Here is a 27,056-nt window from a genome sequence, read left to right as displayed (position 1 = left end):
TGATGAATGAGAAAACCAGCATAATGTGTGCAGTACACAGCCTGTTTCTTTACATGGATATTTTGTTCATTATTTGAATTAAAACTCAATTTGTGTTCCCCACGTGAGAACTCCGTGTCTTTAACTGCTAAATTTATTAGGAAGGCAGAAAATATAATTGAGAGTATTTACTTCATATCCAGCTGTAGATAGTATTAGCCATCACAATAACTGCAACCAGCTGACACTCTGATCTGTCAATAGAGAAGTGGCTCTGAAAGGTTAAGAAAGGCTACCCCTCTGATTTACCCTCTGGAGAAGTTAGATTTTCTTCATCTTGTGAAGGTAACCTTCCCTTCATCTACGGAGGTTACCCTCACTAGACTAAATTCTTTGTGAGTCTCTCCCTAAAGTTCTACATTAAAAAAAACAAACCCAAAAACAAACAAACAAAAAAACCAACTAAAAAACCCCACCCAACCAAAAATCAAGACATTTTGTAATTACAGATAAGTTGCACTTATAGGACTGTTTCAACTCTTCTTTAAACCATTTGTGAGTGTTTTCAGACCAGCTATGGCAAGGATATATAAATCTCACCTTGCAAAAGCATATACTGCAGCCACCAAAAGAACAACTGAAAGTATACACAAAGTAACAGCAAGGACAACTTCTACAGATCTTCCTGTCGGTCCTTCACCTGCAACAAAAAGTTGAAAGCTAATATATCATAGATTCTTTGGAATCTTTAAATTTATGACAATATGAAATTAGGGAATAATGAAAGATAGACCATTTCAGTCTCTGTATAACTGCACCCATTTTATGTTTGTCGAAGAGCTATTTCAGAAAGAAAAGTATAACCAAACCAGAACCAGTTTATCTAAGGGTTCCTAAGCATTGCTGATCCACCCAACACATTACTTTAATACAGCTGTATGTGCAGGTATCAGCTGGTGTTTTTCAGTTTTATCTGCTGAACAGGTTAAGGTCAGTCTATACTGCAGTAACATCAGTCTGAACACCAGCCTGAGTTCAGCTCCTGCTTCAGTCTCTGTGCAGGACTGCTCCAGCTCCTCAAGTGGAAAAGGGAGACACAACTCTAAAGCAATGAGACTTGCAGCTGCCACTCACAGACACAAAGTAGAACATACTATTTTTAGAGGTATTTTAAGGGTGCTGAAAGAACTGAACTAGTGATGAGATCTGAACTTTCTGGATTCATCTGCCTCACTGACCATTAACCCATGCTCCTGGTTTATATGGGAATTGGTGATATTGTTAGGAATAACCACCAGTAGTTGGTCAAAAGTAATCATAAAGGCCTCTATGATAGAAAAGCAAAGGTGTTAGTATTTTAATCCGTCCTTCCAGGTGAGAATGATAGCTCATTCAGAAATTGATAAACTACTTAGATTAGTAGTTTCTAGGCCTCTTTCTGAACTTCTATAATGCTAAATTTCTGGGACTCATTTAATTTCTCACCCTTCCTGTATTCCTGTACCTAAAATGAAACTCACCCTCTTTTTCTCTTAGGCAACAGTGAAAATAAGAAAAGCAAGAGAATCCTACTGCTGGTATTTTTCTCTTTTCTTGACATTCCCCCCCACTTGCTGGTCCACTGTAGAAAAACTTGGCTCCTGTTTAGCCTCAAAAAAAAGGAGAATATGTACTGGTTCCTGTCATATGAAACTATTTCCCAGACAAGGAATGACATCCTCCCAAGCACACAGTGGGAAACACCATAGTCTTGGCTTTGTGATTTTTGGATTTGAGAGTATATTGCAGATGATCTGGACCGATGTACACAACAGAATGTGATTAAAATTCAAAACCATCCTGATTTATCTGAAGTCACCTTCAAACAGTGGGATAAACTTTTGTAAGAACAAAAGTGCATGGTTCGACACGTAGGCAGGAATAATCAGCTACAATAATACAGCATAGGAAACAATAGGCTAGGTAGAAATTTATCAGAAGAAAGTGTGAGATTGTTGTAGACTGACATGAACATGAATAAACAATATCAGGCCTGTATGAAGTGACAGACAACAGAATTCAGTACAGTTTGAAAAAGACCTAAAACAATCCTTCCACTGCATTAGTGAAATTTTAGATGCAACATTGGACATTACAAGGTAAGAAAAAATTTAATATTAGTTTAAGATAATAGAATAGAAAAGCAAGTACATACAAAAATTTTTCAATGAGAAAAGGAATGAAAAAGTTCCTGACACTCACTTTTCAGGGTGATAGGGCAAAAGTATCAGCAATGTGAAAGAAGACAAGAATATCCAAAGAAACCTCTAAAAAAGTTCTATCTATTTTGCACTGAACATTAAAGTCTATGTTAAAATGTATAATTAGCAATCAAAAAAATGCAGATGTTATCAGAAAAAACAATGCGGGTAGAATGCCAACCAAGAATTAAACCCCCACATTTTCTCATGCTTCTTTGCAACAGGGGAGGACTAAACGTATTTCTGTAGGCATGTCTTTAGAGATAATCATGGGCATGGAAGAAGAGACAAAATAGAGAATATCATGATATATAATTCTGAAGTGCTGCACTCAATACGTGTGGATAAAAAATTGCAATAATAAAATACCATAAGGTCAGTTTCTATGCAAAAGACAGTGTCAGGAAATCCCATTTTGATTATTTCCTGTCTTATCAGCTTTATATTTAACATGGAAAAGTGTTCTGTAAGTATACACAGAACTACCAGTTTCCCCACAGTGATTTACAAAAACATCAGTTTACAAAAAGGTAACAAAAAGGTTACAATACTTAATGTATTACAAGTTTTAACAGTATTTATCACTGTACCTTAATTATCTCATGGAAAAATGCTGACTTTTCATTGTAGCATGGACAAGAACTTTGCAATGAGAGTCACGGATTGTGAGGAAGAACCTCCACCTCTCCAGGTCAAGAGGAAGGTTGTGGTACACCACATGTGATTGGGTGGGTGGGTGCCCTATTAAAATGTATCCTTTACTATAATTAAAAAACATTATTGCAGCTGTATATTTCCAGGACTTCTACTTCAGTGTTCCTCCCCAACAAATTTCCTATTATCTACAAGAGCATCTGACACGTCTCACAAAATTATTTCCCATGATTTTCCATATTTTTTTCTGCTTCAAACACATATTATTAAATTGCACCAAAAGGTTAACTTGCTGATTTTTCCAGATCAAAGCTCTTTTATATCAGTAGATTTAGAAACCAGAGTAATGTAGGATTTTTTGAACTGTTATGAATATGTCTGCCAGAATTCAAATTAATGTTTCAGCTAATAAAATGAAAAGTGTAATGTTGGAAACCTACAGATTTCAGAGATTATTACTAAAGAAGCTAACTGTTTTAAAATCAAAATGCAATTTGGATTTCAGGCAGCATAAATTTCTCCCAGAGAGCGGCTGATGTTTTGAGTGCAGTAGAAGTCATTGGCTCTCAAAGATTTATAAAAGCTGACTTTTTGGCATGTTTTCTGAGTTTTATTTCTAGAGCAAGCTGGAAGTTCCAATAACGAAACATGTTCTCCAAGGAAACTCTTGTGCAAGGTTCCTCACACCACATGTCTCAAGAGTGCTCTGTCTTCAGGACCATTCAGCTGCAGTACCTGCATCACTTGTGATACATCAACTTGGTGTTTATTTCCCAGCACTTGTAAGAAAGCTTGCCAAGAGCTTTTGATTATCTCTTCCACGTAAGATGGAATTACTCTGAAATTTAGAAGCTCTGAAATTTAGAAGCTAAGACCAGTCAAAAGTATGCTGTAGTCTGGTCTTAAAAAGCAGTGCTTGATGTTAAAGTTTAGCACAGAAGGCATTGGATGGGTATGAGGAGACCCATGTCTCCTCCTATTTGGGGATTTAATCCCTGTTTTGGTTTTTTCCCTATTACATTTTATTCAGCATACAAACAGATCTTCCTTATTTATTGTGCACAAGGTAGAAAACGTCACAAGTTTTCAGTAACAATACATAAGGCCATGAATTTCACTATCTGCCTGCCACTAAGTATTGCAGATTTTTCTGTTAGAAAGGAGAAAAATGCCCAGAGGAGTGGATGCAGTTGGGCTCATTTCCAGTAAATTTGTTTTTCATGATTGGACACACTCTCTTGCCCTTACTGGGAAAAATATTTGCTTCATTTGCTTAAAAATTTCAACTCAGAACATATAAAGACAACTTTTATGTTGCACTTTCCAAAGCATTCTGGGCTGGAGAAATAGTGCCAAATCCTTTCAGAATATAAAGGTAATGAATTAGCATTTCAGGGTCTTCAGTATCAGATCATGTAACAAATTCCTAAAATGGGTTAGATGAATAAGGGAGCTCATATCACAGAAGATGAATGTCAAATGAAAAATATGTGCCCACTAAAATTCTTCTGGGTACTCATCCAGTTGTCTTGATATCCATTTTCAGAAAGTCAGGGCTAAGGTTGAGCTAAGTAAGTTTTTGACTTACAAATATATTAAAAGAATTTACAGATCTTATTGCAATCTGCCACAAGAGATGTCATTCCCAGTTTTGGGGGTATATCAACTTGGCCAAGAAGGTATTATGTTTGATTTCTGACCAAATAACTGCTGGCCTATTCACTAGTGACTTTAGAACCACAAGGATTCTATTAGACAATATTAATTTATAAATTTATATGGAGCTTTGTCTATCTAAAGGATGAAGCGGCTAAAGGGTCATGCCCTCAAATGCCCTGCCATTAAACTCATTGGAATATAATAATATAATCATTTAGATTTGAAAAGATCATCAAGTCCTACTGCTATCCCAGCACTGCCAAGGCCACCACAAATCCTGTCCCTAAGTGCCACATCTACATATCTTTTAAATACCTCCAGGAATGGTGACTACCACTTTCCTGGGCAGCCTGTTTAAATCTAGCACTATTTCTGTGAAGAAATTTTCCCTTATATCTGATCTAAACCTCCCCTGTCACCACATTTCCTCTTGGCCTATTGATTGTTACCTGGGAGAAGAGACTGACACCTATCTTGTCACAACCTTCTTTCAGGTAGAGAGTGATAAGGTCTCTCCTGAGCTTCCCTTTCTCCATACTAAACAACCCCAGCTCCCTCAGCCACTCCTCACAGGACTTGTGCTCCAGACCCCTCCCCAGCCTTGTTGCCCTTCTCTGGGCATTCTCCAGCACCTCAATGCCTTTCTTGCAGTGATGGGCTCAGAACCACACACAGGACTCAAGGTGTGGCCTCACCAGTGCCAAGTACAGGGACACAATCCCTGCCCAGCTCCTGCTGGCCACACTGGTGCTGATCCAGGCCAGGATGCCATTGGCCTTCTCGGCCACCTGGGCACATGCTGGCTCATGTTCAGGCACTGTCACCAGCATTCCCAGCTGCTTTATCCCTTGGGCAGTTTCCAGCCACTCTGTCCCCAGCTGTAGCACTGCATGGGGTTGTTGGGACCCAAGTGAGGACCCAGTCCTTGGCCTTATTGAACCTCATCCAGCTGGCCTTGGCCTACTGATCCATCCTGTCCAGACCCTTCTGCAGAGCCTTCCTGCCCTCCAGCAGATCAGCACTCCTGCCAAACTTGGTGTTACCTGCAAACTGACTGAGGGTGTCCTAGATCCCCTCAGCCAGATCATCAACACGGACATTAAACAGGACTGGCCAAATACTGAGCCCTGGGGAATTCCAGCAGGGACCAGCTGCCAGCTGGGTGAACTCCATTTAACCACCATTCTTTGGGCCAGGCCACCCAGCCAATTTGTCATGCATCCAATACTTGTTCTACATCCAACACAGAAGGAAACAGCGCAAACAGAATTTTTGCCAGCAGTTTGCCAAACAAGATGAACTGTCCTGGCAACATCTGTATTGGTATAATTGAATCTCTGCAAACAAACTTTGTCAGGACTGCCTCTTCATTTAACAGTCCAGGCTGACATAGAAGCCCTTGACTACCTCAAAAGGACATACAAGGCAATGGATATATTTCTCCAGCCATTCTAGTTAAACTACATCCAACAAAAATAGAGATTATTGACTTCATGGAAACCACTGTATTAAAAAGAAACATGGAATTGTGTAGACTTTAGAAGTAGAGAAATACTTTAGTAAATTACAGTCTTCTTACCCAATGTTTTGACAGGGTCAGAATAGTCAGAATCTGTAAACTGCCCTTTAATGTTAGTTGCTCTGAACTTAAATCTGTGAAAGAAAACCAGGAGAAGTAATGAAATAAAGTTGATGTGCATTTTGTTAAATATGGTTCCACTTACAAATGAAAAGAATATATTTAAGCTTAGTATAACATAATTTTAAATCATTATTCACCTGCAAGAATGACATTATGACAGACAGCAAGAACTGTGTCAAAATCTTAAATGTATAAAAAACCCCAGTGTGAATTACTTATGTTAAATTTGGACTTATTTAATTTTAGAACTCAATAAGCATCTTTTTTTGCTTGAAAATTTTGTAAAAATATTGTCTCCCATATCTACTCTCAGGCAAAAAATTAAAATTAGATATATATGATGATCAGTTTTCCTCCTTTTCTAATTTAATTATATATTTCGAGTGTTTGCATAAATCTATATTGTACTTAAATCTTTCTCTTGAACAAACATGAAGACAAATGTACTTACAGGTACTGCCTTCTTGGTTTCAGTGGGCCATTACATATTTTGTCTTGACTGCCTGGTATCAGACATGTAGTATCAGCACCTATGACATATATCTCTTCTTTCCCACTCAGATCTTCTTTTCCTTCTATGCATGGTGGGTTTGGAAAGCCTTCATTTGTAAAATATGGCTTTGGTCTGTTAAAGTAGGCATCATACCACTTGGTAACATTCCCATCATGCTGAGCTATTGCCAAGAAAATAAATAATAGATACAATTTACATTCTAACCAGGCTACAATTAAAGAAGTTACATAGGAAATTATTTTTTAAGAGTTTAGCATGCAATTGGTGCAATTTACACAAATAAGCCTATAACCGAATTTCCATTTAAACCCAAATTTCCTTACTATCCACACTATCCATGTTTTGTCAACTCTGAGTAAGACAACTAAATCACATCTAGAAAATCTGAGGGGCAATTTCACACAGCAGTTCTGCCTGCAGAGGATATTACTTGTGCAAGACACTTGACTTTGAAACTGAGCATGGCCAGCTAGCTAGCAAAGGATTATTTCATTATTAAATTACTAGATTTCCATACGTGGATAGTACCCAGCAGCTCATGAGAAAAATCTTCACAGTGTTGCTTAGCATGGTATTTGTTTATCCTTCAGTTCAAGAGAATCTTCACTGCAATAGTTATGAACTAAATGTCATTAGGATTAGTGCTAAAATTCAAAATTGAGAAGAAGGTGAGACACTTAAGGTGCGTTCACTTAATGTGCATACTTTAATGTGCATACTTTGAAACCAAGTAAAATAAGTAAAAACCAAGTAAAATAAGTAAAATATTTAAAATAATATTTAAATACCTGGAGTCTGTCCTTCTTAGGTAAAGTAAGCCTGACCATGAGATGTCCTATCATAAAACTCCCACTCACATTGGTAAGCAGTTACTCAAAAGGTTTCACAGCAGTGTTCACACAAGTAAATCTTCATCAGCCCATACAAGGGAATAAACATTCTTACCCACAGTGTGCAGAGGGGATTTATATAACTCTCTGCCCCCGTAATGAAATGGAAATATCTACTGCACATGGCTGCATTATTTTACAGGCAACACTAACAGAACAGAAGAATAACCTCATCAAACCCCAAAAGTCTCATATTTATTTATACTCACAAATGGGAAATGTTGGGGTGGTTTTCAAGGAAATAAAGAACTATAGTGATAAAATTAGGGACTGAATAATATTGGTGGCTTCAAACACCTTGGAAGACACTTGTCTGGAAAGCATTCCCAGAATCCAGTGCCCAGCCCACAGGTATTGTATGCCCTTAGTGCTGTTGCCTCAGCAGAAGTGACTTTGTTGAAATTACTGAAATCCAAGAACCAAATTAAAAAGACAGCCTGAACCCGAAAACAGTTTTCAAGGGAATTTATTAAATTCTACCTCCAGCTTCCACAACAAGAACTTGTATCTTCTTGATAGGGCCATGATCATCACTGTAATAGCATATTGGCATTCTGATTGTAATTGTTGTAGCTGTGACAAGTAATGCTCCATTGGTATCATAAACTGGTGCTGGTTTCTTTTTGGGCCTTGGTGGTTCTGTTTTTAAGAAAAGACATACCACAGAGTTCTGTTTTACAATATTTTCACTGGAGATACATTGGTCAGGCACACAGCTGAGTTACGCAAAAAAAATCTCCAGCATATTTTCAGAAACAACTTAATGTTCAATTTACTGTCTTAAGCCTCTAAAAACTATATTCTGATAAATGCCTACGTATATAATGCTCAATTAAAAGAACAAACAATAAAAAGGAGTGAGCTTTAGTTTTTCAATTAATATCAATCAATGACTTTGTTTATTTTGACAGCTGTGATACTACATACTTAGCTATTCCTATGGCATATTCTAAACTGTTTGCTGATGGTGACTAAAATATTGAACTTGATATGATTATTTCAGTGAGTCTGCATGTGCTTGACAGTATGATTCTGATACAAATAGCAAATGATCAGCAAAACTGAACACTACAATTCAAGGGGATCAATTTTACATTCCTGTTCCTACATTATGCAGCCCCTAAATAATAGCTCAAGGTACACAGCTGTGTAATCACAGGTGGCACAGCAATTTCTTCAGAATTTATAGAGATTTCAGATACAGCATACTTTATGGGACATACCTTTGATATCCATGGTTATTTTCAATTGAATTTTTGGCCCTGCACCAGCACCATTAATTGCATACACCTTAAAAAAACAAACATTTGTTTCAATGAGTATGTAATAGCTTCATATTGGCCAATTCTGGATATATCTGCAGCAACAATAAATGCTGAAACACTCCTTTTGTCCTTCAGACTAGGTTAGAACTTACTTTATATTGCTTTGAAATCCTAAGTGTGGTAACACTTCATTGCTTATGAAGCTCTTAAAAAAGGACTAAGCAAGTTCACTTAGAGAATGGTCTTTCCTCCTCCCATGTCCCAGTCTCTGACTGTTCGAAAGTACTTCATGCACATACTTCTAGCAAGCTCCCCTCGCAGAACTGGACCTTTCATGTCCAGTAAGCAATGACAGTACTGGAATTAAGAGAGAAATTCAGTCTTGTGCTTGTGACTATGTGTCACAAAGTGCCTTGCTAGATGAACTGGTCATCCAGCCTAGTGATGCATCCTGCTCCCACTCACTCTATCCTGTTCATGGCTCCCCTTGTTCCTCAGACATGCCTCTCTTTGCACTCCAGCTAACATTCTTGGTGTAAAAATGTCCTAATCAGACAAAGTTTCAAACTAATCTCACACTTATATGAAAGACAAAGAAATACTTCCCCCCCATCTCCCCAAAATGTATCAGTTCTTACGCTGACATTATAGGTATGTCCTCCTTTTAGTCCTTCTATCATGGCAGTGACTGACTGATCTTTTTTTTCAATGACACTAAGGTTGTGGATCTGGATGGCAGCAGGGTCATCTTCATTGTAAACCATAGCTTGATACACTTGAATATTTCCATTTGGTTCAGATGGTGGCACAAATGTAACTTGGAATTTTGTTACTTCATCTGGTATCTTCTGAAAAGTTATGTTGTTAGGTGGGTCTTCAGGCACTGAAATAAATATTTCAATGACCCACTTAATCAGTTTACTACTATTATTATTAGAGTAAAACCTGAAAAATTAAAATTACATTTTTTGTATATCAGTATTATTTCATTGATATTTTTGGGTTGTATTAAAATTCTCAAATACTTATTGCATATGAAAATATTCATAAACACAATAAAAAGTCAAATATCTACTGAAATTCTTTTCTTAATGATGGCACTGAATGTAGTTGCTACTCAGAATTTTTTTTTCTGATTATCTATTTAAAAAACCTGAAAGCATCATTATACCTTGAAACACATCCGGGGTTGACAAATCTTTGCACAAGTTGACAAGCAAGAAGCAAAAGTCAGTGAGTATTCCTTTCTGAAAACAGCAGAGTATTCCTCTGTTAGCAGCAAGCTGCCTCCCAGCATATAAACAAGCCACTGTGCTCCTAAGAGTCTCTGCTTATCACAGCTAAATCTTTAGGAAAAATTTCCCACTAACTGATGCCCAGACACAAGCACAACGTGCATTTTTCCTGGAGGTAGTGTCCTGTCAAATGCTTATTCCAGTAGCTTATTCTTAAGGCAGCAAAGGTATAAATCATTTTCCCTAGGTCCCTATCTGAAGGAAAAAGCTGTAACATTCTTTCCAGACAGCTAAATATTTATTGCTCTACCTGGGCAGACAAGCATGTGGCATGACCTCTAAATAGTGAAATCAAGCGGCGGAAGGTAAACACATTCCCTCGGCCAAGGATTTAGGTGCAGTTGTCCTATTTCCCAGGATTTTTATAGCAGCCACCAAATGTTACTGAGGCTTCTCTGGAATAAGTCTGTGTCAACTCATCCTAACTAAGCTGTATGCTAAGCTGTACAAACCAGATGAAATGAGATGGAAAAAACCCCTTGTTCCTCTCTAAAGTTACTGCACGTCCTAATGTATCACATATTTATATAAGGCAAAGAGCTACCAGAAAGGGCACCACAGGATGCTGTCTGTTTTAGAATAGACCCAGCCACCACATAGCCACATCTTTTTCCACAGCAAAAAAGCATATAATCTTCCAGGCATAGAAATAGGTAATGAAATCCCTAGAATTTATCTTATTTAAAACATTGGAGGTATCTATCTATATATATATATATATATACATATACATATTGTATCATATCAATAGGGACCTTGGATTTTCATACATCAAAGGAAAGATAAATGATACATAAAGTCACTGTGTAGTACATTTAAATCTGACATTAACCTGAGTATGCAACTAAAAAGTTGTTCTGCAGCAGACCCACTAGAGATATGGTAATTATTCTTTATACACAGATGATAATTAGTTAGAATGAAACGGAACTTCAATAAATCTTGAGAAAAATATTTTTAGTGTTTTGCTTGTTTGGTGGTTTAAACAATGGAAAACAATTCAAAACCAGCAAAGAGAGTAGACAGAACATAACCATGACCTATGTATGTAGAGTTAGGACTAAATTTTCCCCACGTACATATTTATATTTTTGTACTATTTATAGTTTTCTAAGCAAATGCAAATGTTGCCTACTTTTCTTTAACACCTCATCTCTCAGTTTTATTTCTCTGACTAACTTGACAGCATAATCTACTTTTGTCACCTTAATATCTAGCTCATTCTCCAGATTGTTTAGAATCTGTGGAACACATAACTCAAGCAGTTTCTTATAGGCCCTCACTAGCAACTTCCTTCCACAGAGAATACACAGATAATGTCCTCAGGTCTGCACAGATACCACTTAGAAATGGTAGGATTCACTTCCCCTAATTTTTTATGTTTAAATTTTGCACCAAAACCAAGGATGTTGTATGAGGTTTTCAGTAGTGTCTTAACAGGTACCTCCACAAAGGAGTCACCCCTGCCTAAGACAGGATCTCATATATACATGCTGATGTATAGATAGAACCTCTCTCTTCATTGGCCATAGAGGTAATCTAGTTGGCTGTGTTCCACACAGCCTAATTTTACATGGAGCAAGATAGGATCCCAGCGTAACTGAAGGTAAATCTTAGTATTTATAATCATCCTTTTTTTGTTGTCTGACACCTTTTTAAATATTAAAGAAAAAATATTGGGAGGACAAACCTGTATTAAAAGCCTACCTTGTGTTTAAAGTACTCATCTATTTAAAGAATTAAAGAAAAACTGTGAATTTCGATCTGTATAAAGTAGAAAAAAGTTACAAACCTGCTTCAAAAGTGGAGACAATTACAGGGGAACTAGGCTTGCCTTCTAGGAGTGCAGCATTAACATCCCCTGTAAAGGCAATGATCACTACAGAATACCTCGTAAATGCTTTCAAATCAGAAATTTCTAAGAATTTATCCTCCTCATTTGTCTTCAAAAACTGAGCTTTATAGTTGTCATTATCCACCTGTAAAAAAACAGTAAAATAAAATAAAAAAAGTTATTACAAGGCTTGAACCAGCAAAAGCAGGAAATTATTATTTGAATATCTTGATTAACTTTTATTCTTCCACCTCCCTAACTAGTTATATACAAGGGTTCACCAGGAGTCTCTGGACACCAAGTGTACAAAGCTGTGCTGGGGACTACACTCCCATCTAACCCATGTGCTGCCTTGCTGGCACTCCATGTGGTTTGTGGTTAAGGGAATGAGCTCTTTGGCTGGTGCTGTCTCACACCAAGCAAACATGAACCAATTTGGAGGCACTAGGTCAGGGCAATTTTAGTGACCTGAAACAGGCATCAAACTAGAGGAAGATCCAGAAGATGAGCATCTATATATCAGAAGATTGTTTGGAATACAATTAGAAAGTTGGACAGCAATATATAATGTTGATACAACAGCAGAAAGTGCAATTCTTCTTTGGATATATTAATAGAAGCTCTTTTTTATGAGAGAGTTAGGAAGGATTAATTCTCCCAGCAGAAAACCTAAAAAGATTTAAAGTTCATTCTAAAAATGGGTGGACTATAGGAGACCAAGTAATAACTTTAAAATATAAAAAGGATGTTAGTAAATTGAAAATTTTATAGGGTTTATAGGGTTCACAAAAATACAAATAAAAATTTTACTTACACTAAAACCAACTAGAATTAAAAACTACAATCTGCATTGATATACCTAAAAATGTAACTAAAACCATGACTATTACTTTAGTTATAAGCTAAAATAATATATTGAGGGTTGCTGAGCAATTTTCAGCACTGGATATTATGTGAAAAAGACACTGAATAATTTTTGAGGAATACTTTAGGTACACTTGTTTCTGCATTAAAGCAGGCTACAGGTTGAATTACATTGTGGATACCTCTCATCTTTACATCTCAAATATCCTGTAGTTCTGTAGAAAAATCTCATGTATTGGACTTTATATCCAATTAATCACTTCTAATGGTATCTTCAAAAACAAGAAAAAGTAAAAAATGGGTGCTTTTCTAGTGTTTCATCAAGTATCAATTACAAAATTGTATTTATGTATATTCCCACTGCTTCAGTTAATAATGTTTTTATTATTGTTTCTTGAGTGTGTAATTTGAAAAGAGAATCAGGTAGCTGTACAGTAGTTTTCCCACTGAACAAAATCTGTATTAAATGCAGCTGATAAAACATTAGACCAGCTCAAGCATACCATTTATTTGACAGATAGGCATATATCCCCACTGAGAGTTAACCTGAACTAAACTTTCTGATGAATTACACAGACATTCATTTCCTGGGATGGCCATCAAGAGCTGAAACATTTTCTTCTTTCTGACTATCAAGAATCTGGCATATAAATATTTATCCAACAGCTAAAGTACAATCACAGCACTACATCATTGACTGAATTTCTATCTCCATGAAGTTTAATGTTTAAGTTCCATTTTCCTTACCTATTTCCAGAAATGTTTTATTCAGAAGTACTTATTCATAATTATAGTATGACAAACTGAAACATGACTAGGAGGAAAAATAATGGAGTAGTTTTTAGCTTTTCTGATCCTTAAAGCTGCAAGACACATCCTAGTAATTTAAGCAGAATCCTAATACATTCAGTCATGGATATTAAATATTAACTTTTAGTATATAACAGAGGAGAAATCTGAATTATTCTGTTCTATGATGCTATTTTTATAAATATTTAAAGATACTCGGCTGAGAATAAGAATGAGTAAAGTTACACATACTGGAAGTTTGTGGAATTTGGAGTCTTCATAAAACTTTCCCAATGGAACAATAAAATATATACTAAAAATTTCACTGAGAAAGATTGGGACAGCTTTACTGGTCTTTAAGAAGGAAGAGGTTTGTCTACTAAAATTTCCAGAACTGGCTACTGTAGTGCAAGTCATTAGACAGAAAACATCTAAATACAGGAAATCCATAAACATAAAACTGCTTATCTGAAATATACTTTGAAAAATCCCAAAAAATTCTCTTTGTAAAAACTGATCCTCCAAACTGAAGATTTAAAACAGTTTTTTAAGTTCCTCTCAAATGCTGGCAAGTTCACATGGAACATTCCATAGATCATCTTTCTTCAGAAATTTTATTTTAACTTACATTGATAAGGTATTTATAATATTTTTAGAATGTAGATTGAGCTCATAACATTGATAACTTCGGAATTATCAGACAGAAAGGAAATTGTTTCAATGCAAATTGTTAAAATATTAAATCCAAAAAATTCAAGCTCTGAATGTTGAATTTTTAAGTTTCATAAAAACCATGAAATGTTTTCCTGCTGATGCACTAAAATGCTGTTTAATAAAAAATGATGGGAATTTTTTAGGAGGAAGAAGTCTTCTCTACCTTTATTAGAGTGGAAATAAAATTTTCTGTGTAGTTTTTAGTGACCAACCCACTGGGCCAAGCAATCACCCCTGTAAGTCCTCCCCTTGTCATACAACTTTCATCCTGACATTCTATTGCTGCAGTAAGCCTGTTCAGAACTGAGCTGATTTCTCACTGCATGTTGTACAAGGAACTTAGAGGAAGAGAAAATTACAGGACTACACATCGCTCTCTCTCGTAGCTTTTCTGAGTATCTTAAAAATATTTGGTATTTTTTACTGATCTCCTTATACATTTTGATTGCAGAAATATCTCAGCATTAATATAGTAGCAGATCTGTAATTCCTATGACAGATTCAGAAGAATTGAATATACACACATAGTTTTACTCTCTTCTCAGAAAACTTAACTTTCTGTTTAAAGACCTTAAATAGTTTGAAGTAGACTTTATTTTTTTTCCTACTGTCTAACAGAATGATTCAAAATTTTTGAAAATGCAAACAGCAACTTTTCCTAGGTAACATCTGGTAAGCTACTTCTTCTTTTCACTTACAGCCCTGTCTGTATAATTCCTGGCAGAACATGGAACCTATATCCTACTTCTCATGGGCTTGAACTTAGAAAGATGCCTATCTTGCCACAGGGCAGGAAATGAGATTTATTAATGGTGGGTTTAAGGAGTTTTGTAAGTGCAGTAGAGGATGAAAAGAGAAAAGCCACCAGAGTTCTTCTCTTATGTCAACTTTTTTTTGGTTATAAAGATCAAGGAGAAAGAAGTGTTATTACTGTGCTACCAAAATAGAGCTAATCTGATGGACAGAGCACCAAGTGCAAAGTGGGAGATCTAGCTTGACTTTAAAGTTTGCCCTCTGGTGCCGTGTAGCTTTGTACAAGTCATTTCCTTTTGCTAGGCTCTCCACTTTGGTTTGTAAAATCACTGGGATGAACCTTTCCTTCCTTTGAAGAAGAGAAAGCAGTTATGGTTAAAAAGAGGTCCACTTCCACAAAGCTCAACTACTGTTCTCCTATACATTTATAGACACACTTTTTTCTCCTTATTTTTAATATGAACCAATTAATTTAGCTCCCATTAATAAATGTACAATTAATTCTTATGTGGAATTTCTGTGAAAATAGACACAATTATATGGTTTTCAGCCCACTTATGTCTGTCCTGCAACTTTTGTTGCTGTGGTATTGATATCCCCAACCATCTGTATAACCACTGAGTAAAACAGGGCTGCCTTACTGAGGTAACATCTATGAGGTAGCTCGTTGGTCCTGTAATGATGGCAGGTTCACTCCAGCTGACATTAATACTGTGAGGAGATGTAGCTAAAACAGTCACATTTTCTGGAGGACCATCTGGAGCTGTAGAAAAAAGAAAGTGTATGTGAATCATGGCCAACGAAGTGCACAAAAAATAACCCAGTATAATTTTAATGGCCAGTAGAGGTTTGAAAATAAAATTTTATCTCACAATTAAGATTACACACTGCTTAAATAACTATAATTTTTCTCTTTTTTTCATATGTAAGTCACACCATGTGATTTAGAAATACATCTGTCATTATAACCACTACAATTTTTCTAGAGTATGGACTGCCTATGACTTCATTTTTAATTTAGATTATAGGGTTATTTAATTACAAGTTCTTTATAAGTATTTCATATGACACAAGTATAATATATGCAAATATTTTGACAAATAGACAAGTATAATATATTTGCTTATGTCAAATGAATCATTCCAAGAACAAGAAATTGTGAAAAGACATCAAATTCTGCATGCTAGAAAAAATTTCCAGTAGTGTCGGAAAGAACAAGTGGAAATATTTTTTTTGTATTTCCTTTTAATTTATTCTTAGCATGTTGAGAAAATACAGAAAACCCAAAGAAAAAAGTGGCAAGAATTGCAAGAGGACAAGAATGCTCAAATAAGAAATTAGATTTTCCTAAAATTTCCATTTGTTGAGGTGATATGTGAATTAACCTAGCTATTTCTTATTAATGAACAAGAAATTAATGAAATCATAATAACAACTCAGCAATTCTCACTAAATGGTATTATTTTTTCATAATAACCATTTAAATTTCAGGAAAATGAAATTTGGAATAGAATGACAACAGATTTGGAGATAATCACAGAAATTGGCTCCAGGGTGCCTTGCTTTTGGATGCAGTACAAAAAAAGACAACTGTGGAAATTATCACTGAGCAGCATGTTAAAAAACAAAAACACATTTGTACATATCTTCAGAACTTGAATTCATTGTGTCTTTTCAATCTACCACAAAAATATCCCTATCAGTCAACAGTATATCATAAAAAATTACTAAAGCAATCACACCTGTGATAATCAGAAGATGCAGTCTCTGTTCTCAAACCAGATTAACACATGAATATGTAGTTTGTCACTATTAATCATTAGGTAAAAGGGCTAAATGAGTAGAAAAACTGGAGGGTGTACAAGGCTACTTAGTTCTTCAGGAAGAACACAGGGTAAGAAAAGGAAAAGAACATGGAAAGAAGTATGTAGCTGTTACAGTTATGTGTGAAAGATTAATGAGGAAATAATAAAATTTTGTGCTATCGAGGTGAAAATTTGGCACCATCATTGCAGAATAAAAGAGAAATATTTGGGATTAGGTAAGGTGCTAAAATGAGTTTAGGATGTTGGATACAGAAATTAGATTCCTGTGCTGGGATTAGCAGGAATATACAAGACTTCATAGGCAGGATCAAATTCAACCATTGGAAGCAGTCCCCAAAAATACTGAAGAGCATGGAACAACTGAATGGAGTGTAACTGAATGAACTGTGAGTGCACATGAGGGTGGTAAAAGAGGAGAGTGCTCAGAGAAGGCTGGCTGTCAAGTGGAGAGTTACAAAAGATAAAACAAAATACAAGGCCAGGCATAGTCCCTGAAAAATAGAATAAGCATCAATTTTATTTTTCAGCTAATGCATGTCAGACTTGTTACCAAACAGCCTTTCAGTGTAAACAATGCTTCCAGTAACTATGGCAATGATATTTATCAGCTTTATTGCAAAAGAAAATTTCTGAAAAACAGTATAAAATTTTATATATATATATATATATATATATATATATATATATATATATATATATATATAGCTTCTTGGGCCTTAATTTTCAAACCAATCAAGTTTCCAAAGACAATTTCCCATTGGTTTTTTAATAGAACTAATGGACTCTGCAGTTATGCATTAGCTGGTGTGAAATAATTTTAAAGCATAATCTCATCTACAAATTATACAGTCTGCAGTTACTTATATGGTTCATCTCCACATGCAGTTTATACTTGATGTATTTGTACAAGAAAATTTTGATTGAGCATTCTATATTTAAGTTATTTGTTTAAAAGTATGTCTAAATATTATTACATGGTTTATTTTCATTACGCAAAGTAAAATATCAGACATTAACCAAATAATACTGAAATGTAGGAATATTTTCTGAAATTACATGTATAACTGGGGAGAAAACCAGAAAATGAAAGGTATCTGACATGTATTATGTCTTACAAAAACCATCTTTTTTAAATCTGTGTTTGATTCAGTGGATAACTGCCGCATTCTGATTTAGGTTTGTTTGTGAAATGAATCTGGTCAGTATGAAGCCATGATATCACTACCCCTTTCTCTTATAAATCACAGCAATTTACTCTGGAGAAATGACCTAGTCTTATTCTCTCATTCCCCCATAATCCAATCACTTCCTCTCATAAGCACTTTTCTCCTGGTTTTCACAATAATGCATTTTCTGTAACTAATAACCATCATTTCCTGATTATCATGCTTCTATCCTTGCACAGGAATGTGGGTCTTATGGAGGTCAGGGTCATCTTTCCCATCCATCTGTGTCCTGATGCTAAGGCAGCAGTTAAGTGTGTTAGTTTGAAGATAAGTCTGGATAGCCCATCATTTAGCATAATCTTCAAAAATAAGACTGAATACTCCAGTGTTCTAACAGAAATTAATGCTTGCCAGTTTGGTTAGGATCAGCTCCTTTTTTCCCTTTCCCAGCAAAAATAAAGTTTGTGCTTCAGTTTTTTAATTTTTAATCATCTAGGTTATTTTTATGTAATTTTAAACAGTTATGTCTTATATTAGCCCATAATTATTTTCAAATGTTTACTTTTGAGGAAATGTAACAAACAAAGAGAAAAACGTTCTCCCAGGCAAAGCTTTCCAGAAGAAAGAACACATAACAAGATGTGAAATCTCATTACTTTTCATCACACAAAAACATTTCCTTAATAGTACCAAGCAACTGGGTATCAGCAGGGACTGAGAAAGAAGGCACTGAAAGGAGAAGCATAACCCTCTGCCCCATGCTTGTATGTTCTGGCCTTCATGGGACATTCAAACATCTGGGATTTTCCTTTGTACCTCGGTGTATCCTGGCATTAGGAGGCTTGGCAGTTTACCAAAAAGCATTGCATTGTGTAACTGTGAGATCCAAAATGAGGTCAGTGATCTCGCTGTCATTCATTTTCCATCTAACACTGACCCTCCACGATTATTTTTCTCTCAGAAAACCTAAGTTCAGCCAATCTCATTCTCCTCACAAATTAATAGGGAAACTTGGTGTAAGTGTAGGTGTGAGGGAACAAAGTTTCCATAGCTATGGAAAACATTTCTTGCCCTTTCTCTTCCTGTGACACAACACTGTGATCTTCTTTGCTGTTAATCATATAAATCTAAGTTATGATGGAAATATTTAATCTTGTAGAATAGATTTGGCTCTTGGGTAATCAATCAGCTAAGCAATAATGGTGCCATCACACTACTTTATGAGACAGTAAGACAATTCCTGTGAGGATAATTTCCAAGACAGAAGGCTGAATAGTTTAGTTTATCTGTGCGATGTAAGGCTGAATAGTTTATCTGTGTGATGTGAGAACTTGGCTGCACAAACAGTCCATAATATTTTCACAAAGGAACTCTATAACCACTCTCAGTAGAGAACACTGCCATTAATTTTTGTTTGAAACGTGCAAATAAGTTAAAGAATCTTGAAAATAATTCCTATAGCCTTACATTTGTCTTCATAATGAACAACTGAAATAAACAACTAAGATCCTCACCTTTTTCACTGGATAGTCAGGATTACTAGGTATTTCTGCTTTAGCACAACAATCAAATCCTCAGAACTTATAAAAAACATTTAGGATTTCTTTTATGCAATTTTTACTGCTCTTGAGGTTTCTTCTCTTTATACTCTGGGCAATGAATCTAACAGTTCTCACCTTATATGCTCCTCCTAAATATGATAATCAATAACCTACTGAATACAATACTTGAATATTTTCTTTAGGCTTGAGAGAAATGCAAATTTCTGAGAACCCAATGAATTACGAAGAAAAAATCCTTTAACTATTATTCTACAACAAAGGCAACTTTACCTTTGGTAGAAACAATGTCTTATAGAGGCACTTCTTGCAAATCAAGTGAAACAGTGCCTAACTTCTGCCCTCAAATGTGCAAACAAAACTCCCATTATTTTATGGGCTAAGTACTCAGGGTATTTTACATAGCAGCTAAGCACTCTTAAGCCCTAACAGACCATGTATATTGGCTGTGTATCAGCAGGCTAATCCAGAGGATGCTTGGCCCTGTTCATGAGGGAAAGGAGAGGGAGATCAACACCTGTTTTCTGCATACACGTTACAAGGCTGCCCAGAGTGCCGAATGTGCTTGGTGCATTCTGAATCTCTCTTTCCTGATATAGGCTGTAGCCTTTGCAAAAGAAAGAGCAGAACTGAGGGGATTTTTAACAGCAATTCTAATTACTAGGCTTCGAAAAGTTTGAGGTACCTAGAAACCTGCCCTTGCTAAAGATCAGCCAGCGCTCATGGAGGCTCCCAGCACTGCTGAAGCAAGGCAGATCTGCCAGCTGGCTACCCAGATGTGTCATGTCACCTTTGTCTTTTTTTTCCTCCTCAGCTGATTGCCATTACCCCAGAAAAAGACCAGTGCCCAGACATGACATTTGGAATAGTGCCCATGCTGCCTTGACTCCACAGCAGTGTGTTTTATACGCAGCTTATCTCCTGATGTGTCACCAGTCTAACTCACAGGAAATTCATTGCTGCCTACTTCCATCACCACAGATACAGGTCAGCAGCCCCAGACACCAGGCTGGAAGAACTGCTGGAACTTTTATACCTTCTGCCCACCATTTGTAAACTATCTGATAGAACACACAGAGGACCTACTGCTGAGAGTGACACTGAATTGGCGTGGAAAGGGCTCGTGCAGTCTATTGAGATGTTCATACTTTTAACTACCATCTTCTCAGAGGGACTGGATAGGAAACTAGCTTTCTCTTAAAACAAATCATCACTCTCTGAAGAGGAAATAATAAAAAGCATCCTAACTTTATGTCATTATATATGTTTTCATTATCTGCTTCGCCTTCCGGTTTAAATCCCTAACATTTTTAAACTCAGCAACAATTTGTTTTGAAGTATTTGCATACATCAGCAGCTGAGTTCTATCATTTTAATAGTAAGAAATCTCCCCAGAGCTGCTGGCTCAAGAGTTTCTCAGGTTGTGCAGAACTTCTGTTATCTATTTTCTGCTCCATCTGGGTTTGTTGGTTTTTTCCTTCCCCTTAATTTAAAATGTTGCACTGATTTACAGGCAGAGCTCCCCCATGAGTCACTGGACAAAGAAAGTAAGTGCACATGAGAATGACTGCAGCTGATTCCAGCACTTCTCAATCCAAAGGACTACTTCTGAGCTTTACAAAAAAATCAGGCTGTTACTGATGTTTACTATCACAGTGCCCACACATCACATGATTATAAAGATCTGAGCGGGACAAGGTAAATATCTGGACCACTGAATAGTCCTTGGTACACAGCTCTTTAAGTACCTGGTAGCTATATTATTATTATCATTACTTTGAAAGGGGAAATGACTAAAAGAGCTGTGATTAAGTCAGGTAACCCATGGTGGTTCTCAGTTGCTCTACAGAGGCCAGATCTCAGAATATTCTCTGTCCTAGGATGGGTGCAAGCTGGTAGGGAAGGTCATATATGCCCATGACAACTGCCTAAATAATTTATGTTTCATGTCCCCTTCTCTCAAATATTTTGTGCCGACATATTTATGACAACTACCTCTTCTCTTACTTGGAAACTTAAATCCTCATCTGAGGCATGAGAGCTCTAACATGTGTCATGGCAATCCTATACATGTTTCATGGCTACTCTGATTAGTAAACTCTGTAGGTGGATATGGTTTTGGAAAGAAATCTTAATCCCTCAGAAACTATTGCTTAAATTCCATTGCCAAAACCACACAACAGCATTTCAGGAAATTTTTACAACTACAACTTAATGAACTGGCTTTTAGTCAAAGAATTTAAAAAATACTTTTTTCATTGGCACACCCCACAGGTGAAATTGCATTGAAAAATGGCATATCAACTCATACTAGCAAAAATACAGACTTACCAAGTCTACACGTGTAGTACAGCTGAGGAGTGAAATACTGTTGGGTAAGCAGTAAATATAAAAGAGTACACAAAAGATATTGAAATATCAGTCAGTGTTAGGTATGTACACCTACCACATGATTTATATTTTATATATATATATATATATAAAAAAAAATAGGTCAAGAGTTGCTATAAATCCTTCACCAGTATTGTAGGTCTATGAAGAAATAACTTCTAACAAGTGTTCTTGTTATTTAGATGAACAGCACATTGTTATAGCATCACAAGACATGGCAGACACCCTTACTTACAGCCAGGAAGGGTTTGAGTTGAAATCCAAGGCGAAGAACTGCCATAACCAACATTTGTACTGGCAGCAACAGCAAATCTGTACCATCTGTATTTTTTCAGTCCATACACTGTGTCTTCTATCCAGTCATCCATGACATTTTCGTATAAGTACTGATGCATCTCATGTTCAATACATTCCATAGCCTCCCAGTCACTGCAGTGGATGGATTGTAGCTGTGTGGTAATCTTGTAGTCTTGAAAGTAGCCAAGGATAGATTTTGGTGCTCTCCAATGCAAGGTCACACTTGTTGATTGCACATTGGAAAAAACAATATCCCTGGGAGCACTAGGAACTACAGATTAAAACACTTGTAAGATACCTTAATTTGAATAAAAAGTGATTGCAACTATATGACTTTTATCCACTGTTGAAAACATATTTTCATAAGCATATGTAAAGATGAAGATTCAGCTTCATATGTTTAATAGGCAATATTTCCAATGGCATAAATTACACTGTGCATATTTAGGTAGCATACATTTACTATAGCCTTTGAAATAAAGATAAATTCTTGCAGGCATGGGATGTAGGACGAGCTTTGAGAGATGTGACATTTCTATTGCTACTTTTGGGGCTCTGTCTCAACTAATGGAGGGAATATTACACAAAGTTATTTTTCAGTGCTACCCATAGCATGTTTTACTGTGTGTTCTAATGGGGTTCTTCAGCTCTCATTTAGAAATACTCATGTGTTTCCATCTCTCTTGCTAATATATGAAATCCTCACACAACACATCAAGGTAAGTTTTGTAAATCTCCTGTTTCACCCTCTGAATGAAAAGTATCAATACATGGAATATGTTTGTCTGGCATTATAGAAGTGCTTTACAAGAACATTAAGAGAAAGAGCTGAATAAAAGATAAAAAATAAACTTCCCACAAACTTTGCTTTATTTATTTTTATGCAGGTTATATTCACATCCACAAGACAGAAGCAGTGCATATATGTACATACATATGCATGTACACACATTTACCCTGTCAATATTGAGTCAGCAGTGTACTCCCAGATTTCACAGACCAGTTGCAACATATGTTTTTGTACTATATCACATAGTCATAGAGAAAGCTAATATTATCTCTAAGACTCTGTAAGATAATACTAATACTCTCTATGGCAAAAAACTGTGCAGAAAAATCAGCTCAGAAATCATTGTGTGCACATAGCTTTAAAGAGTGCTTTAGAGTCTTTGGGGGAAGAGGTATCACTGCTAAAAGAAAAACACATGATACATCCTCAAGCTGAAACTGAAGAAGTCCCAAGGCTTACATAAAGAGGAAAAGGATCCCAGACCAACGTTACTGGGGAAGAAAGAGAAAACACTCCTTTTTCTTTTCTTTCAGCCCTATGGGAATATCTGATCTTTGCCTTTGTCTGCAACAATTTGTTTATTAAAACCATCATAAAATAATAAGATAAAACTTCTCCATTAAATATGAATGCTTAATGAGAAATATAAATTCTGAATCAGACAAAGCTGTGTTGATGAAAAGATTGAGAAATTAAAATCCCTTCAAATGAACCCAAAGGAGAAGCCTGCAGGAGAGGGAGTAGGCAGAGAACCATGTTCTTCCACTGAACTCTCATGCACAACACCCCAGCATGCAACAACCCCATAGGCTCCCATCTTGCTGCACACTAACCAGACACAGAGCAAGAGCAAATTATATTAAAAAAATCTTTGCTAAAGATAACCTTCATCATCATACTCCATGCTATCAAAATTAAAGTTGTCTTTCTCTGCTGCTATTAGCATGACTGTAAGTACAGAAAGTAGTAAAAACATCAAAACATGCAGTAACATTCTTGCTTGCTCAGATTTGGAGATGTAATACTTTGTTTGCCCACTTTCAAAAAAATAAATAACTGCAATATTGTCATAAAAACTCTATAAACTGTATTAGCCATTGGCGTAAATTACAAGAAATGTCCTAGTTCAACTACTACTTTATGGAAAATAAAGGCAGAGAAATGCTACACAGTTAGTAAAAAATACCTGTGTTTTTCCTCCATAAATCTTCTATTCTGTTGTAATGTAAGCTGTTAATATCTGTTAAGATACTGCAAAAATACAAATTCTTACACACTCAAATATGATAATGATAAAATGTGGGATAGAGCAGAAAACTAACTATTGGGTTATATTCCAACACAGATACTAGGGTTTGCCATAGAGCAGATAGTAACTGGTTAGTTCCTGGGTTTTAGTAGGAAGGTGGAAATATATGCCTTCACTTGCTCAAATGTGCAACTGGTTAAGCCCTGGCTGGCACAACTGCAGTTTCTGCACCTAAAACAAGGCAGGTTAAAGAGTCTGGTCCCAGATAGAGGAAGAGCAATGCCCATGGTCTGTTGGGCATGGTGGCCTTTCCTTCTTAAGGAGAGCACCTGGTTCCCTTATTTTCAACATGCATGATGACATCAGAAAGAACTGTGTTGGCAGTTTTGCAGTAAAGAAGGAAAAGATGCTTGGCTTTCATAGAGCTAGAAACTGCATCAGGCAAAATGATGGGGGCTCTGATTTGTGGGCTCTCTGGCAGACTAACAAAATTCTAATAAATCCAGCTTCTATGAGCCTTCCTTGTATTTGGAAAAGAGGAAAACTCACTGAAAGAGGGGGAAGAATGGAGGATGGAAAAATGATGTTTCTCTTTCTATCTCTCCTTTTTCCCATTGTCTGCTGAGGTCGCCCATACACATTATCTTCATAGGGCTGAAGGTAACACCTGGGATTACCCCAGTAAGTAACACTACATGAAAACCACCATTTTTAAAGATAAACTTGCAGATATCCTGATAGCAGACAATCAGACAAGCATTCCTTCTTTCACACAAAAGCTTTGATACCTATTTTATGGTTTCTTTTTTCCAGTTTAGGAAGACCCATATAAACAAAATATTTTGAACCTAAAAATCAATGGTCAGTCAGCAGAATTCACAGTAAAATTTTCTCTGTCATTGCCTAGACAGACCTTTAAAATGGAATCAGAGCCTTAAATGTCAGTTTAAAATCAAGCTAATTTTGTCTCCTTCCCTACATAGGCAAATCAAAAATAAATGTAATCACTCATTGGAACAAATGAAAAGAGGTGACCTGAAACTGGAGCAGATCAAAGAGGTTTGGTCCTAGGGCCACAGTGAAGAGCAGTGACACCCAGTGGCACAGTGTCTCTTGAACTTTGTGATTGTGTTCAGAGACAATTTCAAGACAGCTATGCTATTGGGTTACAGATACAAAGAGGATTACAATTACTCTAGCATGGAGAATCAGATTTCCATTCCTCAAGAATGACTAAAATTCCCCCAACTTTTTCTCTCCACAGATGGTACTGATTTGAACAAACCATTCCATGCTTCCTAGACTAATCATACAGCTTGTCTAAATTTTCTAAACATGACTTAACTATGATGAAGTGATCACTGTTCACACTAAAAATTGTGGAAGCCAGAAACTGCATATTTTTCAATTATTATTTCAGGTTACATTGGAACTGTATAAAGACTTCTTATCAATTCTTATTCACTGACAATTTGATATGTACCTAATGGGAGTTGTATTATTAATCCAAATTTCCAGAAAGGTGCACTGAAAGAAAAGGCATGAAAAAGGTTATGTTTGTGGTATTGTAAGAAACTAATTTCTGAGGACTGTGCTCTGATTGGCTAGTGGAAATTCTTATCTGAATCCCAGATTTAAATTTCCCAAGAATCATACATAGCATCCCTTAAGTCTCATCACCTATCTCACAGTCTTTCCCTATTGTATTATGTTTGCTATAATTCAGCTATCTCTGGGAGTAGGGAGTTTTTCTCAGTCTGAAACATTTGGTGCAATGTACTCCACCTAATTTTCCATTTAATAGCTTCTAATTCAGCTCTTGAAAGCCAGCCAGGGAGCTGGCAGAGAGGCTAACCATGAAATGCTGGTGAATTCAGTTTCTGGAATGGAAGAGGAATGAGGTATTTTCAGATTCATCTACCATTGTTCATATAATGCCTAAATTTCAATGGAAAGTAACTGAAATCAGATCTGCATGGGATTTTAATTCCTAAAACCTATTTACATGTCTGAGCTCTCACTGAAGTTGACAGAAAGTTAAACACCTAAATGCAAGTTAGTTTGGCAGATCTCAGCCTTATGCTTGTCTGGCTACAATGCTAATCAGCCCTTTTAAAGCTGGTGGACTGCTCTGAGATTAAGTTTTTATTTGATAACATAAATAAAAGGAAATTCTTGGTAGAAAAAGCACTAGCACAGTGGAAAGACTCATATCAAGTTGAAATTTGCCAGTAGAACTGGTTTAAACTAACAAAAAAACACTTGGTAGAAAACACATTATTCACAAGGCAAAGAAAACCTAAGGGCAGCAAAGGACACGTACACAAATCTACTGAGAAAAGAGAGGTTATGGCTTTCTGTGGAGACTTTTGTGAAAAGCAACAACTACAGCTGCACAGGCCATGAACAGAAGACAGTAATATGATATGGCATAGTTCCTAACAAAGTTAATAAAAAAAAGCCTGCCTACAGAACAGCTGCTTGTAGCTGGAGTTTGGATTAAAAGGACTGCGGCAGCCTAGAAGTCTGTTGGGTGGTATTAAGAGCATCAATAGGAGGAAAGTGAAAAACAAAGTAGAACCGACAGCAGTGGGCACACACCAAAAGATGTATCTGGAAAATAGAAATAACTGAAAAGAAAAGAAATATTCTGTATTGACTATCTCTATTACATTTTGAAAGCTTA

The 27,056-nt window shown here is 36.3% G+C and overlaps 1 protein-coding gene across 1 annotated transcript in view; it reads right to left on the bottom strand.

The window, feature by feature from the left end:
• Nucleotides 1-27,056, bottom strand: part of PTPRQ (protein tyrosine phosphatase receptor type Q) — a gene marked incomplete at both ends in the record, with an annotated part of 124,576 nt that overhangs the window by 25,189 nt on the left and 72,331 nt on the right. Inside the window, 9 exons of the mRNA XM_084205495.1 lie at nucleotides 580-679; nucleotides 6,112-6,185; nucleotides 6,626-6,848; nucleotides 8,059-8,217; nucleotides 8,802-8,868; nucleotides 9,482-9,726; nucleotides 11,931-12,117; nucleotides 15,734-15,855; nucleotides 22,270-22,602. Coding sequence (XP_084061621.1) covers nucleotides 580-679; nucleotides 6,112-6,185; nucleotides 6,626-6,848; nucleotides 8,059-8,217; nucleotides 8,802-8,868; nucleotides 9,482-9,726; nucleotides 11,931-12,117; nucleotides 15,734-15,855; nucleotides 22,270-22,602 — 1,510 coding nt within the window. The remainder of the gene's footprint in view (nucleotides 1-579; nucleotides 680-6,111; nucleotides 6,186-6,625; nucleotides 6,849-8,058; nucleotides 8,218-8,801; nucleotides 8,869-9,481; nucleotides 9,727-11,930; nucleotides 12,118-15,733; nucleotides 15,856-22,269; nucleotides 22,603-27,056) is intronic.

This window comes from Fringilla coelebs (genome assembly GCF_963513975.1).
Source record: "Fringilla coelebs genome assembly, chromosome: 5".
NCBI lineage: Eukaryota > Metazoa > Chordata > Aves > Passeriformes > Fringillidae > Fringilla > Fringilla coelebs.
The sequence above is the reverse complement of the archived record's forward strand: the minus strand, read 5'-3'. Positions and strand labels throughout refer to the sequence as shown.